The 18985-nt window shown below is 35.4% G+C and overlaps 1 protein-coding gene across 1 annotated transcript; it reads right to left on the bottom strand.

The window, feature by feature from the left end:
• Positions 1 to 499: 499 nt before the first annotated feature.
• On the bottom strand, positions 500 to 11712 carry LOC147759350 (protein eyes shut-like). The gene is made up of 5 exons (XM_086996620.1): positions 11593 to 11712; positions 4320 to 4436; positions 3907 to 4020; positions 3336 to 3476; positions 500 to 652 (listed from the first exon to the last, which is right to left on the bottom strand). The coding sequence occupies exons 1-5, from the start codon at positions 11681 to 11683 to the stop codon at positions 639 to 641; spliced, it is 477 nt and encodes a 158-aa protein (XP_086852746.1). The 5' UTR covers positions 11684 to 11712; the 3' UTR covers positions 500 to 638.
• Positions 11713 to 18985: the final 7273 nt, after the last annotated feature.

The following is an 18985-nucleotide window of genomic DNA, read 5'->3' as shown; positions in this document are numbered from 1 at the left end:
TTAAACGTTGATATTTGGCATTGGCATCACTGTTTTCCTGGTGGAACGGATCGGAATTACCAATGTGATAAATTTGTAAATTAATATGATACTATAGCTCGGCTAGATACACTGTTTGCTGTACACGACAGACCCCGTTAAACGTTAGTTTTTTTTTTTTTTTTTTTTTTTTTTTTGACACAGAAACTGGTTGGAACTTCAAAAAATTAGAGATTTTCTTGCAATCACTCTTCCTTCAATCACTCATGAAATTGGCCTTTTATTACAGCTGGTTATGAGTCTGTTGTGGCCAATGCGGGAGTTAGGCAGTGTGGCACGTATTTGTTATTGAAATATTAAAAAACATGAAAAATAATCCAGTGACCGTAGTGCGTTGTCAACTTTCATTTCTATTCGTACTTTAACCAAATACGACAAGGTTTTATGTTTAGAATCATAAACAGCAAAACAAATGAGATGAGAAAATGGAAAAAGAACCAAATGCAATGCCCAAAATATCTATTTTCAATTGATATACTTAATTCATACATAATTTTCAATGAATGTCCAAATTAATATTTTAATAAACATGGGTGTTAATTTAATCAAATAACTGTGTATCCTCTCCTGCGATTTCTGTTATTTCATTTTCTGGTTGTTTATTCCGCCGATTCTGAAAAAAAAGAAATATATTTTATGGACACATTGACCCCGTTTTTACTAGAGCACATTGCGCAGTCAGTAATATACAAACACATTTATAAAGTAGTAAATGAATATTTTCAAACACAAGCCTAGAAAACTACCGGAAGCTTCCGGCCAACCTGGATGAAGGCCTTTATCAGAATGACTTGAGCAGATGTTGATACTCAGTGACCAATATGTGGCCACGGCCCTCTTATAAATGTCAGGTAGATCGTCCTTCCCGACCCTATTCATGGATGGCTGGTGACGGCTGATGTTGATAACCTCTCGTATCTAACGTAGGATATCAGATGACTTGGATTCAAGGATCTTAGTTGAATTTCAGACAATACTGTGACTGGTGTTTATTACACGTTTAGAAATGGCAGATCTGGTATTGCCAATATACAGTCATTGGTTTTCTGTGTTCATTCACCCTCCCAGCAGGCAAAGTGACGTTGGATCAACGTTGAAAACAGGTAGATACGTTGAATTGCCGTTGATTTACCTAAATTCAACGTAAAATCAATGTTGCTCCAGCCACGTCAAAACACCGTTTTTTCATTTATCCGTATTATTGCCTAAAGATAGGACTTTCAAATGGCCGGACTTGTATTACCGTCATAGGAATGAAATAGGAATGAAAGTCCGACAGTAATACAAGTCCTACCTACTCTAATTCTGAGCCAGGAACCTAAGTCCCTGCAGGACTATTATTCCCTAGTAATGTTAGTCCTACGGACAACCATTACCAGGAACCGAGGTCCGTAGGGGTTTTTTTGATTACTGTTACACCGGTCAAGGTAAGACGGCTATTTGATTTCGTGATTTTATCAGGCTTATCATGACGTTAAATGGTTATCGGTGACAAAACAACATTGCACTTGACAAAATTGATTGCTTGTTGTGCCCGCACCTTTTAGACAAAAGACGTCGCTTCTGATTCTCAATTCCTTTTACACTGTAATTTTTGCCATCCCCTCTTGTAGCACAAGAGTGAGATAATTTTGGTATTGATAGACTTTAATATTGTTTAATGAATCATGTGCATGGTGACTTTGGAATTTCATAGTGGATTGTGTGGCGGCATGTCCCTGGGAGTTGGATGATAACAAATTATTTTTAACTTGAAATTTCAGCTAACTCCCCCTTGACCATAAGCGTGAGGAAGTTTAAGCCTTGGGGATATTTAGACCTGAGTTTCGCACATGAGGATTTTAGTACAGCTGGAATTTGATTTGTCAGTGTGGGTGGCGATTCTTAATTATATTTACATTGTGTTTTTGACAGCTTAAATTGTGTGCATAGGCATCCCTGCACAGAAATTTACTGCAACATGGGGTTGGGCTGTCCCTGGGTGCGGTTGATCCTTCTTGTAATACCTTGTGTTTTCCTTCGTCTCCTAGACTAACAGGCTGAGAAATTTCAAACATTGGTAATTAGAATATCTTTTATCAAGCATGTACATGAGCATTACGGGGTTTTAGTAACACTTGGGATTGGACTGTCACCGGGGGTGATTGATATTATTGTTTTTTTTTTCTTTTTCTGCGTCGTAATTTCTGCTTTTTCTTCCTGGATCATTAGAGTGAGAAAGATTTAACTTTAGGAATTTGGTAGACTTATCACTAGGGGTGTGCATGAGCCCTTGGTTTTTTTTTTTTTTTTTTTTTTTTTTTTTTTTTTTTTTTTTTTGTGAAACAGTAGATTGGGCTGTCCTCGAGGGGGGGGGGAGTCGATTCTAAGTTATTTCAGGCCCCCGTTTCACAAATAATCTTAAATCCGTAGTTGACTAGCTCGAACTGAATGGCCTAGCTGGGTCGACTACGCTGCAGTCTACTAGGAGTGTTTCACAAAGAATCTAAAGCCGTAGCTTGGTGTGCTTACCGTAGTCGACGCGCACGAGAAACTCTTCAAGAAAAGGAGGTTTAAAATTTCAAAAGTTTCACAAGACATGACATTTTATGGCCTCTTTCGGCCGAGAACGATCGTTTATCAACAATAAAAATCAGCCAAAACACAAACAAAGTTTGTTTTTGAACTTTATTGATTAGTTTTACTAATCAGTTAAACATTAGCTTGTCGTGGAACACTGCTGAAGGATGTCTAGTGGTCAAAAACATAATCAAACACGCCATCGGCTGGGTGAAGTGGCATTTTATTTTTAATTTCAATATTCCATAAATTTCAGTGCTATTCAAGGATATCAGAACACAATATCGTGAAGGAGGTATGTTCTTTCCAAATTTTTGTTGTTTATGCTCTCATTTACCGAGTTTTAGTTGAGCTTGCCGACTTAAGGCTCCTCCCGAGGAGGCTAGACATCGTCGACTAGCAGCTAAGAAAAAAACGACGTAAGCGACCTTTTAGATTCTTTGTGAAACGGGACTTAGTGACGTAACGACTTAATTACGTTGGTAACCAAGCTCTTAGTCAGGGAAACCGACTTAAGTTTTTTTGTGAAACGGTTGCCAGGTTATGATTTCAGCTAACTTCTGCTATACCAAAATAACTATTCAATCAGAAGAGTCGACTAACTAGGCGTCAAATAACGCGACCGTCCAATCCACTAATAGACACTGAGTAGATTAAGGGGAAATATTTAAGTGGGTCGGCCACATTTGACCGGCATACTTGTTAGTCCACTGTTCTGAATACGGCCTAAGACTTACTAGTGCAGTTGATTCCATTCCCGATGTAATCGTCATTACAAACACATAATTCTTCAAATTCTGCATTGCAGTTTTCATTTTTCTCAGGCACTTGAATATTACGCTGCATGTTAGTGCATTGAGCGTTTTCCCCACAATGTGCTGAAAACAAATAAAAAATGTAATTTGGCACTTGCATGCGGAAAAATACTTGAAACTTTTAAACCGCCTCAAGGGACGTTATATCATGACTTGTTTTCATATCGTCCACCTAATCACCTGAATGTGTTAGTTGTACCATAATTAATAAATAGAGATCTAGAGCCAAAGGACGTTTTTTCGTGAGTTCCACATAATCGTTTGAATATGGTATTATAGTTTATAAAGAGAGATCTAGAGCCATATGACTTAATATCAGTCGATATAAGGTACTATTACTGATTCTTGCTACTATCTTCTGGTATCAATTTTTGCGCTGGTAAATTTGTTATGTAATTTCTTTTTCTGAATGCTTCACAACTTAGAGCTATTAGTTGTTATCCTTCAATACTGAGATACACAATATATACAGTATTAGAAAGGCACGGTTTACCTATTTCGCACGCTGTTCCGTTATAACCCTCGGGACAAATACACGACGTTTCCGAATTTGTAGTATTTTCTGCACAAGTCGCACCATTCTTGCAGTCACTCCATTGGCAATCATCTGAAATGAAGATATTGCAATTAAGGTTTATAAAATGTTATGCATGCTCTTTCAGTTTAGATATTTCAATTCCCCATAGCACTTACTTATCAGGGTAACTGATACCAATGGAATTCATTTTGTACAAAATGTCCACCTGTTAAAAGACACACTGATAATGGATACATTATATTAAATTAAACATATGTGCTGCCATCAATTGTTGCAATAGTAAACATGTTTTCCAATATTTTGTTGTACATAAGTATTTCCTGTTATCCACAACAGTCGATAGAAAGTGTAACAAGGACATTGCTTACGCAATTCGCATCTCTTTCCGAAAAAGTCATATGTGCAAATGCAGTGGAAGCCAGACGGATCGTCAGCATTATCTTTGCAAATCCCAAAATTATAGCAACTGCCAGCACTGCAGTTGACTGAAAATATATGTTGCAAGGCAATTTAAATATCAGGCATGTTTTATTATTTCACACATATAGCTTAATTAGATTTTTGCAATTCAAACAATTTAAATAGATAGATCATGCATATCTTTTCGTTTTCACACTGTCATGACTTGTACGCCTGGATTACGCATAAATAATGCATAAAGTGTCAACACAGAGTGTTCCATTCTGGTTCAGGAAGTAATGCGTTTGATCCCCATAGCACTCAGCATATTGAGATTGAAGTAAGGGAAAGACCTGGTCATATGGCATACGTTGTGCTGGTTATTGTGAATCCTAACTAGTCGGGTCGCCACTCACATAGGCCCAATAGTCAGGCCGAGAGAAACAAAATTAGCTCGGTTGCTACTTCCGAGAAATTGAGAATTTTTCAATATGGCCGTCAATTTAAGAGGAAAAATAGGAAAACTACCAGAAATTTAGAGGTATTTTGAAAGTTTTTCCTATCAGCAGAACACAGCAGGTCTAGAAAAACACTTAAGTGCTTAACTTCCAGCAAAAAACCAAAACGGCCGTCCAAAATAAATAAATAAATAAATGCCAGAAGGTGATAAAAGCTGCAAATTAGTTGTTTTTTTTTCTTCTTATTTGTCGTATTAAAACCATATCCGCATTTTATATTTATGTTCATTATGATATTGTGTTAGGCATGAATCTAAGCTCTCAGGATAAGCTTATCTTAACATGTGGTTGAGGGCATCGCCCCAAGGAGTCTGTTTGCCACTTCCACGGGTCCAACAGTTGAATACTTCTTTGTTATTCCCCGTTATTTTAATTAAGAATTGAATTCCTTGGGCTATAAAAGCCAATTTAATTTAGTTTTTCTTGCCAGTGGCTATATCTGGAACATTGATCAATTTTCAAAATTCAAGATGGCCGTCAAAATATAAATATTATTATATTATAAATAGATAATTACGTAGAATAGGAAAGATTCGGGTTCAAACTGCATGACACTCCACGTTTCAAATGACCGATATAGCATGTCCAAAAAGTTTAAAAAAAGAGCAGTAAAATTACGTTTTGAACTAATAATTTGCCATATAATATATATTTGACTCTTTATTTAATGACAAGGTGTACTACTTAGGTACAGTTATTCTTAGACTCTTCAAAAGAGAACTGGCAGTTACGTAAGTTCTCTTTTTAATACATGCCCAGTCTGAAGGACATTTTTGCAAGGCCTAACAGGGGTTTGGGCACAGGGAGATCTTAATGGTTATCTGCAATCGGGACCCGCATTTACAGGGAGTCTGATTCGTTGGCGCATGCGGAATCCTATTCCAGTCTTGTCACAGTACCTGGATCAGCTGCTGCCCTTGCCAACTGACGACCAAGATAGTACCACAAGTGTTCAGTTGGATTCATATTCGGAGAATAGGAAGGCCGAGGTAGGACATCCACCCCAGGGTCTCCAGATACGCTTGGACCATTTGTACCGAATGTAGACGGTGACATCATTTGCTGCTGCATGAACGAGGTCATGTCAGGTTGCAGATTCTGATCTATGTAGTGACAAACAGTTACTGGTATGGTGCCATGAACAACCACCAACGGTTGACCTCCCGCAAGCGTCGTCGCAAAGTGGGGCTGCTGCTCCGGTTGTTGCTCCTACCGGGTGATTTTTTGTGCTGTGTGACTGGCATGGCGAAACCGGTCCAGCAGGTGATGCAACCTGATGTAGCGATCCTGGTTGGGACTTGACACTCTCTCGCCCTGAATGAGGTCTGGCGCCAACAGAGCCTGGTATGTCGTATCATTCAACCAGGTTCCTGATTGTGGGTTGGGAACAGTCCATAGGCCTACGCCTGACAATGACTTTTTTCAAATCGGACCCCCATTCCCAGTGCCCAGAGACGTACGTTGTTCACATGATAGACGTGGCATGTTTCTCTTCACTGGACTAACAACAATGATGGCCTTTTTGGGCCTTGATATAGGTCTCCAAAACCAATCCTCAAAATGTGCAGATACCCAACGAGTATTGCTCAGTATGTATTTGATCAACTTTTTCAAAAAGACTAACCCATATGCAGTGAACCATGACAACATGACATCTCATCATTATCTCAATTTCCTGAGCACAAAGTCATCAATAAATCCACAATGAATAATAACAACCCCCCGACAAGTAGAAATGCACATTCCTACCTCAAAGCTTCCATTGACTGTCAGTATATATTGGCATAAACAACGTTTCAACTGCATGATGTAGATGGGTAGCCATCGCACATCCCCGAACTATGCCACGTTGTCAAGAATAGCTGGATCTTGATTATTTATTACAAAATTCACAATTAAAATCAAAAATGCATTTACCCATAAAAGTATTAAAAGTACACAAAAAAGTTAAGAATAATCCCAATTTATAGAATAATTTAATTTCAAAATGATGATATGGTTTACACATACTAAGATAACACAATCATCATCCACACTGTAATTTTTATTTAGAATAATTCATTGTCAGGACTGATCTATCTGCAACTGATATTTATTTCGATCACAGAGTAGCATTGACGGACACGTTGCTTTCCGTATTGTATTATTTAACCAAAGAATATGTTTTATTGTGTGGTATGTCTTGTCCGCAGGTATATATTTTTTACTTTATATATATTTATATTTGATTCATTTAAGGTCTATTTCAGTTATAAGACTTGTAGTCTTACAACTGTTTCTTTGCCCTTTCCATTGTGTTTTGAAGTCCATTTTTTGTTAAATGACTTGCAGAAATGTAATTAATGATCATAATTAGCATGGACGTATACATAAACATGCAATGATGAACAATGTGAAGAATACATTTTTTTATTTGAACGTATGGCTCTTGCTAATCGCATAACATACTGACGGCCATCTTGAATTCTGAAAAATCATCAATATCTCGTACGTGTCAACTGGTTAAGAAGGTCAAGTTTATAAGCTACTCTAAGTTTTGTAGGCCAGATGAAATAATTTCTTTTAAAAAAGCTTGCAAGATATAACATATCATGCTTCGACTATGGGGCTCGTGGGAGTGGCAGATGGACTCTCTAGAGATGTCACCGTCTGCCACCATCTGTAAAATGTCAAAAAGCAGTTTCTGAGAGTTTAGTATCATGGCTAACAAAATAGTATAATGAACATAAATGTAAAATGCGGATATGTTTTTAATAAGACTAAATGTGCAAAACCAGAATTTTTTGTAGCTTTTTTAAAATTTCTGCCATATTTTGCTGAAGGTTACGTGCTTACGTGTATTCACTAGAACTGTTGCGGGTTTCTGATAGGAATAGTCCCTCACTTGCGGTGGTCTATCGATGTCAGAAATTCACGGCAAAAAGATATGCTGTTTAGCCCGTGTGTACCTACTACAATCTCATGTCACACACTACACTATGTAATGACCTTGCAGTTATCTGCGCTCTGTATTGTCAGATTGGATGCAGTTAAAATCCTCAGGTGTGTTAAAGTGCATATAATCACCAAAAAAGATAAGTTGACACTATATTTCATTTCATTTTTTCAAACAACACCAAATTCTTACAACCAAAAGTGAAGACGGAACGTTTTAAAAATTCCTTTATTAATTATTGCCTTTTTAACTTGTAGTAATTTATGAATGCCTTTTTAATTTGTAGTATTTTAAGAATACTTTATTGTTTTATAATTTAAAGTTTATTGTCAATTTTCTTTTAAACATTATTTGTACAACCTCAACCTTAGGGTTGCAATTTTATCTAATAAATTATTATTTTGGTAAATATAAAAAAAATCTAAGTGTATAATTTTACAAACTATATATGTATCATAGAGGCTGTCTGTTTATGTAGCTGCTCAAAAAATTATTTCAAAAGTATTTAAGTGCTTGCACAAGGTCAAATAAGAGGTTTAATTTAAAAAAGTATGTTTATTGTTAATTAATTGTACCATTGTCTAGTTACAACAGCAAAGTAAAGTAAATTACAGCTAACAGTGAGCAAGGCTTTCATATTTTTATGTTGTGACCTAAAACTTGGTTTCTATCTCTAAGGTACTGGGTCAAAAACCTCACTTCCCATAAAAACATGTTCTTTTTTCCCTTCAGCAAGTAATAATATTATAAAAATGAAAATACTTATATTATATACAATATGAAATATAACACATTTCTAAACTTGATTGTTTTACGTGTGAAAATAAAACTTTCTGTGTTGCTTGTGATTGTTACTTACAAATATTAGTCAGAATCACTGTCATCCTTATCTTCTGATCCACTAGCAACCCTTTTTCTTTGAGTTTTGTTTGTGCAATTTTTGCAACCACAGACATCAGTACATGACAATTTATATGCACGACAAGAACACCTTTTGGAATTAGATTTGGAAGCTAAATACACATGCAACTAATGGAAAGCAAAACACTTTCAGGTGCTGGGTGTGTCATCCACTTTACTTCAAGTTCATTGTTTTTGATTTCCCACCCGTGTCTGTCACATTAATGGTCTTGTTTATGGGATGAAAAGGTAAAAAAATTCATTTCACTTATTTTACAGAACTGTCATACTTGTAATTTAATGCCATAAATGAATTTTCAGTTTTCTCAATTTTTCATTGAAATAGCAACTATAAATATGATCAATTCATTTACATTTAATCTAATTTCCAGAAGTTTATAAGGTTGTTATATAACATTATGTGTCCTGAATTATATAGATGTGCGGATTAAATGTTTTTAGGATGTATACTTATATAATCAGTTTACAGGTCAAGTTTAAAGAAGTCAGTTTGTTTAGAGTCACACTAGGTAACTCAATTAAACAAGAAGCCATATCTTTGATTAACAAATACATCCACCTCAAATGTATTTAGGAATGGTTCTCTGCCTTGTAACTATATTATTCACCTTGATCAATCAGTTTAAGTTATCAACCCAGTGTCCACTAGTAGCAGCCATTTAGTGCTCAGTCTGGAAGTCTTTTCTATCGCATGTGTAATTGAATTAAAGTGACCACTCTGGCAACCCACCTGGCTGGGAAGCCAATGTAATGTAATTATATATGTGAAGGTATATAAAGATAGAAAAAAAGGTAGAAGTCAGTAGTCAGTACTCAGAGAGAGGACACTGTATGCTGATCTCTAAAAAGCAAAACATGACGTTATGTTAGAACCATTAACCAGTAGTATGACCCTACCCAAAACACATGTACAAGGTTCATCTCAGAAGACATTGCGATCAGTGTCCATGCGTGGCATATCAAAACTTCCAGTGTTTTTTAACTATCTGCAACCCCTTTTTGGGGAAAGGAGAGAGGAAAGCTTTTGATATATACATGAATAATGGCAATAGTGACTTCATAGAGGCTTTCTCCTGTCTTTGATCAGTCTTTGCAGTTGCAGAAAGAAAATCAAAAGTGATGGAATAATTTGTGTGCAATCTTTTTAGCCAGAAGGAAGCTAGTAATGCAAATGAGGCCAGGTTCAACATTTTTTGCTTGTCAACCCCAAGTTAGCAGATAATGCCTCTTACCTAAGATGCTCTGAATTTGTATATTGAGAGATCAAGAGATCAGAAATCCACAGATCTGCTGCCAAGCAGTGGATTGTAGCACCACACCTCAATGAACTTGGGAGAGAAATAAAAAACAATTAACTTGAAGTAAAGTTCAACGGATAGCAAAACACTCTGGGGCTAGGTCCTGTGTCATCCACATGAGCTGCAAGTGTAAAGCTTCTAAAATGTGATTCGAAAAGGTGTTCAGGTCATGGATATTAATTGTCATGCACCGATGTCTCTGGTTGTAAAAATTGCACAAACAAAACTCAAAGGGTTGCTAGTGGATCATAAGATGAGGATGGCAGTGACAGTGACTAATGTTTGTATATGATATTAATAAGTTAATAAGTAACACAGAAAGGTACGTTTTCACAGGTAAAACAATCAAGTTGAGAAATTTTATATTATCTGTAATGTTATATTAGTATTTTAATTTTTTTATATTATTTGCTGAAGGGCAAAAAGAACATGAAAGCCTTGCTCACTGTGAGCTGTAATTTCTTTTAATATTTTGTTCCTAGACAATGGTGCAATTAATGACAATAAACAAACTTCTTTATATTCATTTTAATTCTTGATATAAAATACTTTATAATTCGATCTTTTGCAAGCACTTTAATTTTTTGACTTAATTTCCTGGGCACAGCTACACAAACAGACGGCATGTATGATATATACAGGTACTTTGTAAAATTCTACACATGAATTTTTGTTATATTTACCAATATGAAATATGGAGTCAACTAATTTTTGAGTAATTTAATACACTTTAACACATCTGAGAATTTATCTGCATTCAATCTAAGAATACAGATAACTGCACGATCATTACATACTGTAGTGTAGTGTGTGGCATGCGATTGAGGTGATACACACTGGCTGAACACCATATGATTTTGCCGTGAATTTCTGTCATCATTTAGCAAATTACGTAAATACACGTGTTTTTCCAACTTCTCTAACCTTGCTCTTACTATTGACATCGGTTTTGAAACCTCCAACGTATGTTTTTTTCACTAAAACAACGCGTGGGAATCCTCCATAAAATCTACAAGCTTAGCGTGGAAATCCATTGTTTACATCTGTAAGATGTAGGTCAAGTGATCACGTGACCCTGTTTCCACTGATTTGATTGGTGTAAAGGGTCGAACGGCAAGAAAATCCATTTCGACAATTGTAACGAAGTTTAAGCGCTATTTACTCAAATTTGGCACATCTTTCATGGTTAGAAACATCTTGTGGCAATAGTTTTACTGATTGTCTGCATTCACAGTGAAAATTGTCTGGCCCTATGAATCTTTTAATCAATCAAGCTAATTTTGCTTCCCTCGGCCGGAAGAATGCATTTCAGCATAAAAGTTTACAGGAAAAAACAATGCAGGGGTGGCAATTCGACTAAACAAAGAGAAGGGTATATCCCGCAGCTTTCTCCGCAGAAAGGTGGGAATGACTTATAATTAAAAAGATCTATAAAAACCAAGCATATAATTATTGCAAACAAGCAATGTTGAGATCAAAATGCTGAAACGAAAATAGATATCGTATCTCAGAATTGCAAACATTCTATTGTACATGTACATGGATGTCGAGTTGGTCTTTAAACACTTACCGGTACTAGTTTGACTCAGCTGAGTTTGACTGAGAAAGACGCACGCCATCAAGGCCAGTACAAGGCTCGGGCAGAACAACAATCCCGTCATTGATTGGTTGATGTTAGATGTTTTATAGCGCTTCTATGCTCGAATAGAATAAGATGTTCAGAATAAGAAAGTGGTAAAATATCAACATCATCATACAAGTATGACAATCTTTAAACTAAATTGGGCTTGCTTTTTTGAAAACATCGCAGATTACGAGGCACGTATACAATGCCACACGGCAATATATTATCTTTTTCGGGTGCATTGCAATTTGCGACCGAGCGCTCATGGCAAAATCGTTGCAGTTACCTGTGCGTGCCAGCGATTTATCATTTAAACAGTGTCTCCAATGTAATCTAACATGGTTGCAGGGTGGGGTGCTGGTAACAGTAACATCGTATTCAGCTTAGAAGATTATATAAGCTGGAATCATTTGGTAAAGGTGACAGAAAAGATGAAACTGAAACTCTGCCATGAGATTTCAGGGCTTTTTGATCAGAAACTCTTTGTTTGCTGTAAGTTTTCACGTGAAGAATACTTTGTTCATGGAATATTATTTAATCAAAATGATAATAATAGTAAGACAAATAATATACTGATGCACATTTTAATCATAAGATTTACCTTTTCACTTTCTACACAATATTGATGCTTAACCTCACTAAGCATTTAGTTACACCGTGACCTCACTCAGCGTGTTTCATTATGGTGCTGAGCACAGCTCACCAATGTATCAGCAATAACATAAGTCACATGATAACAAGCATCACTTATTGAAAAGTGGGATAGTCACAATGGCAAAATATGTAACAATATAATTTTTATTTATATATTTATTTATTTTATTTATATCTTTTTTTTTTGTGTTAAACACTAAAAATGTCAGTTTTTGTCATTTTGATATTCCAAAAATGAAAACCATCCCCTGAATAGCTACACAATATAATATAATTATTTTATGTGTAATTGAGCAGTGCCTCCTTTACTTTATGGGGTGACCAAACTTTTGTGGATTTCGAGGCTATAATTGTACTTCCGTCAAGGCAAACATTGCCTTGTGATGGGATGGGAACCAAGAGAGGAGGGAGAAGGCATCGACCTTGTAAAAAAAGGTGATTGATCTCTTTTTTGCAGGCAACAAAGAAACAACCAATATGTAAGTCAATAATAAATAAATAAATAAATAAATAGATAAATAAATAAATAAATAAACTATCATTGAAAAATCCCAATGAAAAATTAAAGGACGCTGTATAAAAAAAAAGTTGAAGTAAAAAAGTGCGTTGTTACTGCTACTTGTGGAGCGTGTAAAATAATGTAAAACCATAATAATAATAATAATAATAATAATAATAATAATAATAATAATAACGATTGACCTTACAGTCCAGGCAAAACTTTATATTCCAGATGCCAAATCTAACAAGAACTATTGGTGAGAGAATACAAACTATCTGTGAATATATCAATATTTCATACCATTTAGACAAATTTAAAGCATAAACCTCCTCAAAACTACTTTAAAGTTAAATAAAATATAAATTTTGTAAATTTCATTGAGTTATATTGCACAATAAAATACATTACAAAATTTAAAATGTGGAACAATTTAAATTCCGCCCTTTAAAAGAATAAATAAACATTGTTCACAAAACGTTAAATGATTTATTCTTCTAGCTATAAATAACAAAAAGTTATTATGGCCCACTTATGAGGAAATCTGAAACTTCTGGGACCACTTCCGGGACTAAACTCTCTGAGAATTGGTCAAAATGTTAATTTAACAACACTTCGTATACAAGTAACAACTGAGACATCGAACATCTAATAATGCAAAAAGTACCACAAAAAGGTAAAACTACGGTTTATCTTAATCGGCTTTATAAAAATAATTACTTGGTTTAATGTCTTTAATAAGGCCTCGAAACCTAACAATTGTAAGATTTTCAAAACATTGGCCAAAAATTAGCTATGTAACCATAGCAATAAAACTGGTTTTGGTGCTTTTGGACCAAGTTCTGACACAGGACAAAAAGTAAGGATATCTTTTCCTTGACCGTGGTCACATGCATTTGTTTCATACAGACAACTACATTTTAAAACCATAAGAATGGATTACCAGTGTCACAGTGTACTTTGTGATAATCGTGACACATATGGGGACCCATTAAGTCAAGTGTGTTCATCTTATAACCAGATATTGTTAAAACCATTTTTGCAACTCATTCGCAGGTTCTGTAAATACCAGCTGTTTTTCGTTCAGCAGATATGCATATAATCCATTTAACTTGGAGAGCATACCTGCAGGATCGACAAGCGTCCATTAGGACGCCCGTACAATGTCAATAAATTTCAAATCAATTTGCCTGATAGTCTGTAGCGATAAATGTATGATGAAATCACTTGATATAAAATTTGCTCTTAATATGATTGAAATAGTTTCAACAAATGGGAAATGACATTATTCCTTTCTTAGAATTCAAAAGGCGGTCGTTCAAAGTTTGAACCAAGGTAATCATCTCCAGTTTTAATCACTCTTTGTTCGCGTCTAGGTTCATTGGATTCCTGGCCAAACATGAGCACAACATATTTGAGAGGAAGTACCTCCAGAACCACAGAGAGAGTTGTCACAGCTTAGTTGCCAAAAATTGGTGTGTGCAGGAGATCACCATAAGTTTGCAGAATTGCACCGATCAGAACATTTTACAGTTAACATAAAACTTACCTCCTTTTTTCTCGTCGAAGTCGTGTCAGGAAATGCAACGTCTTCTCACTTCCTAGTAATAATATACAGCCAGCACAGGGACATCAGTGTATCTCGTGAATAACGTGGCACACGAGAAACTATCCAATCACGATAGTGCTTATTTGCCTATAGGATGCCCAGTTTATTATCAATCGCCATTTGTCGGTCTTTCATTGGCTTTTTTCGTTCAGCATGAAACGTGTACTTTATATTTGACCTAGAAAAAATTCATACAGGTCGTGACTTCCATTAACACTCCCGTAGCTTGGCAAATATTAGTATTCAGGTAAAGCGGTAAAGGAAACTCTAGCCAACAATATGTTTGTCTTTTTTATTATGATGTTACCCGTCGAATTGGCCCAGTTCTAACGATAAAGATTTCTAATGACATTCTCTCTCTCGTGTGTTTGTGTCTGTGCGCCACATAAACTACTGGATTGGGGCAAGATATTGAGAGATAGCCAAAAATATTCAACCAGAGTTCATTAAGGTCTATAACAGCAATGTTATATTATATTTGTATTGCTAGGTTAAATCAAATAGTTGATATACTTCTTTCCGTGGCAGCCATCAATCATTTTTTTATTCCTCTGCTAGCTTAACTCTCTTTGCCGTGTGTGTGTGTGTGTGTGTGTGTGTATGTGTGACACAGTGATGGAATAACAGCCAAAATAACCAAAACATTACACTAAAGGAGGCATCTCACACCAGTTAGCTATTTTATTTTATTTTATTTGCGTCACCCAGTTGATTTCAGTGCTACTTTGATACAGGCCGTCGGAATTAAAAATAATGAAAACCCGTATGACGCTTTGGATGATATGAAATTACTTCCACCATATGACTATATGAAAAGCGATGCTCGTTAGTTCGCATTGCTTATTCTGGATGCGAATTTGGACTTTGTCATCAAACACGATTAAGTAAATAAAACGAACGAGTAAATAAACAAATTCTTCTATCCGTGGCATCGGTCTCTCTCTCCCTCTCTCTCGCTCGTGTGTGTGTGCTGTGCATCCCTAAACAGCTAGGTGATGGCGAGAATTTGTTGGAATAATAGCCAAAATATTAAACAAAAGTATTCTTCTCACACCAGTGAGCTATTTTATTTGCATCACCCAGTTATTTTAAGTGCTACTTTGATAAAGGCCGTCATAGACAAGCAAAATAAACAACAGTCTGTCCGCAGATTTCGAGCTGCGCGTGCACACTGGCTGAAGCGACGGCCATTTTCCCACTACTTTCAACAAAATCGAGTGAAAATGGACGACTTTTGAGCTCTTCGTATTTTCATGTGTATTTTTGTCAAAAGTTGGTGTGATTAAACAATAGATACATAAAAAGAAGCGGGAATATCTAAGGATTCGGAATTTTAAGGTTAGTTGTCATAAAAAATAGATTCAGAACGATAAAAGGGAAGATTTATCCACGAGGGTGATTGCAAATGGTGACCCGTTTCAGGTGTCCGACATTTTCTATTTAAAGATTTCTATAAGAAGTTTAAATTGTACAAATTTTTAAAAACTTAATCATGAAAGCTGGTTAAACTGGCTTTCTGGTAGTATATATATTTTGTGAATTCAGCTTTGTCCATTTTTTTAAGCGCGAGGTGAACGCGACGCCAAGCACTTGCATTTTTGAAGCGTATAACATTGGGGCGTTTAAATTATAACAAAATTGCTATAATGCTTATATCACCAGCGTTTTATATAAATTCTAAAAGCTAAACAAGTGGGCTTCGTGTTGTTATGAAATATATGTTGCGTTCGGCTCCCATCTGGTTGGCAAAGTGTTCATAATCCCGTGAAGTCGGTGTAAAAGTTGGCAAAACCGATTTTTTCAAGTGCAGTACATTGTAGGTTACTATGATTATGTATCGCAGGAAAAGCGAAATATTTTCAAACATTTACATTCTCCAGAAAGACGAAATCATAAACTTTCAAATGATATATCATAAGGTATGTCTCCTACAAATTTTACCCATTTTATGAGGGGAAATTAGTGCATCTCCAAAACGACGACAAAAATGGAACCCCATTTTCATCATAATTTATAGCGTCACGTGACCAACCTGCAGCACTGACCCGACTTAGCAAGACTACAAGTTTTCTTAAATATTCTGAATATAAGAGCAAACAAGTCATTATAAAATTAAAATACGAACATGTGCAGTACATCTAAAATCAGAAATATTCCAAGAGTTATATACTTCATTCTTAAAACATCAAAAATGGTATTATAGTTACGATCCAATCCACAAGAAATCCAGTGTGAATTTTGACCAATATAAAAAGATATTGCTAGAACTAGTTATGAATAAAACAAGATTTTTTAATTGAATAAATATTTACAAAGAAGTACTGGCCTATGACCAGGTTGTACTTTTTAAAGCCTGAAAGGGTTTTGATAAAAAAATCGTTCAACACCGGTTTAATCATTATATTAAGATCTGCCTTGTTCTCTTATTTTACTGCTCAAGATTTATTTCTAGGTACCAGTACTATTTTTGTCTCTTACATATAATTTAAAAAAAAATATCCCTAATCTATTTTAAATTTACATTTCTGTTTTTAAAAGTGCAAAATATTGAAATCTGTGTGATAAACAAAACTAAGTAAACATTTAAAATTTATGTCCTTAAAGCACTGTTCCTGGGAAATGTTCATTCAGCCTCATGAACATGCACTGGACTTTTTAAAAGTTTTTGGAAGCTTTTTGCCTTTAAAATTAAAGCAGGTAACTAGGTTCCAATAAACTCGTTGGCCAACTTGATCTGTCTATTGACTCTATTCTGAGGGCAGGAGAAGCACCTGCCCCAGCAAGTTATGAATATTACTTAAGCCAAAACTGACATACATTAAGATCATCCCCGGCTTAAAATTCTTGAATATAATTTGTAATTAAATACATAACAAAGTAGAATGCATTAAAAATAAAAAAGAAAACTTCAGTATACGAGTATGTTTCAATTTTTTAATTTCCTTAGAATCCTTAGAATGCTGGATATGACAATCAGAAAACTAAATCAATTTTCAAGTTCAAAATTGGGCCGTTTTCCCAGAGTGTCACCCTGCCACCCAGTGGTTGATAGATTCCTTCACTAAATGATCATCAAAACTTGGCCCCTATAAAACTGCTGTCAAAATTTGGTTAACTTAAGCATAATATTCCCCAAACTTGACCTTCAGTCAGATTTGATTCTTTTGAGAGCACTGTATCCTCTCTCCACGGTCCACCTGAGAAGTGGACAGGGTGAACAAGGCAATTTCAATTAGCATTATTGCATGTATTCTAATCTTTGTCTGGTCTCCTAGCCTTGAAACAAATCCATACACATATCTTTACTTTTATTCACTATAAACATGCCACCTATGTGCTCTTTAAAGGCAGGCCACTCTTAGTGGAAGTCTTTTGGGTCAAAGCCCATCCTGTTTAATACTTGAAGAAAGTATTGTTCCAGAACTTGTCTGCTATGAGAAAGGTTTCTAGGGTAAACAATATCCAAGACTCTACAAAACACCATCTCTTGTTCAGTCACACCTGCATCAACAGCACAGCACCATCACACAAAATCGTATGGAAATACATTTTCCCTTGTCTTGACTAGAACACCTCTTCCCTTATTGTCAGCTGATATGAAATTCGGGAATCTGTTAAAAATAAATATAATATAATGATAAAATCATACATGTATGTAGAAACAAGAAATTTATACAAAGCAGATAAAAACTGAAATTTAATGAAAAATCCATAGAAAAAAAAAATCACCTCATTGTCAGTCTCACACCAGTTGTTTATCAAAGTAATTTCTTACTATACTCTATAGTATTAATAATTCCTTGGTCCTACTAGCAATTAGGCTAGTTAAAAAAATAATGAAGTATTTGCTTTTTTATATATAAACACTTAATTACTTTCTGCTTTGTCTAACTGGTATCTTTTCATCATTCCATGCCATCAAGTCCATTCTCATGCGATAGCTAAGGCAGGGGTAGGTATGCTGTCAACCTTCACTAAAACTGAAAAAGCACAATGCATAGGTCATAAATGTGTGTCTCTGCCTTGACAAACGATTTTTTTAACTTGTTAAATTTGAAGACTTTTTTTACTACCAACAATTTCAGATAAATTGAGATAATTTGTTTAAAAAATCACAATATTAAAACTTATAATATAAAACAACTTTGAAACCTGCCCAGGAAAAACCTTAAAATTAGTACACCTGTAATGCTGATTGCGCAATGTGCTAGTTAACAGGTGTGTATAGACACACACACCCTATTTCGAAAAGGTCTAGATTCCAACTCCATAAAGGAAATAGAACGGATAAAGGTATGCTAGTAGGCCTACACAAAGTACAACTAACTTTGCAACAAAATATAACATTTCACTGGTACTGAACGTCAACAAGTGCATCTAAACTATGCGAAGGGAGTTTACTCCAAAATCATTTCTATACATTTCGGCGCTTATATGAAACTTAGTGAATGCAAAAAAAAAAAGACTCATCTTTTAGTCTGCAAACCCAAAACTATGTAACTTGAGGCAAACGGCAGATTTTTTTCCATTCTAAAACCATGTTATGGCAGCGATATGGTCGATCTGCAGCACCGATG

Source organism: Lingula anatina, chromosome 10 (assembly GCF_051362555.1).
Source record: "Lingula anatina isolate TDL-2025a chromosome 10, LinAna3.0, whole genome shotgun sequence".
Lineage (NCBI taxonomy): Eukaryota > Metazoa > Brachiopoda > Lingulata > Lingulida > Lingulidae > Lingula > Lingula anatina.
Note: the sequence above shows the minus strand (reverse complement) of the source record. Positions and strands in the feature narration are given on the sequence as shown.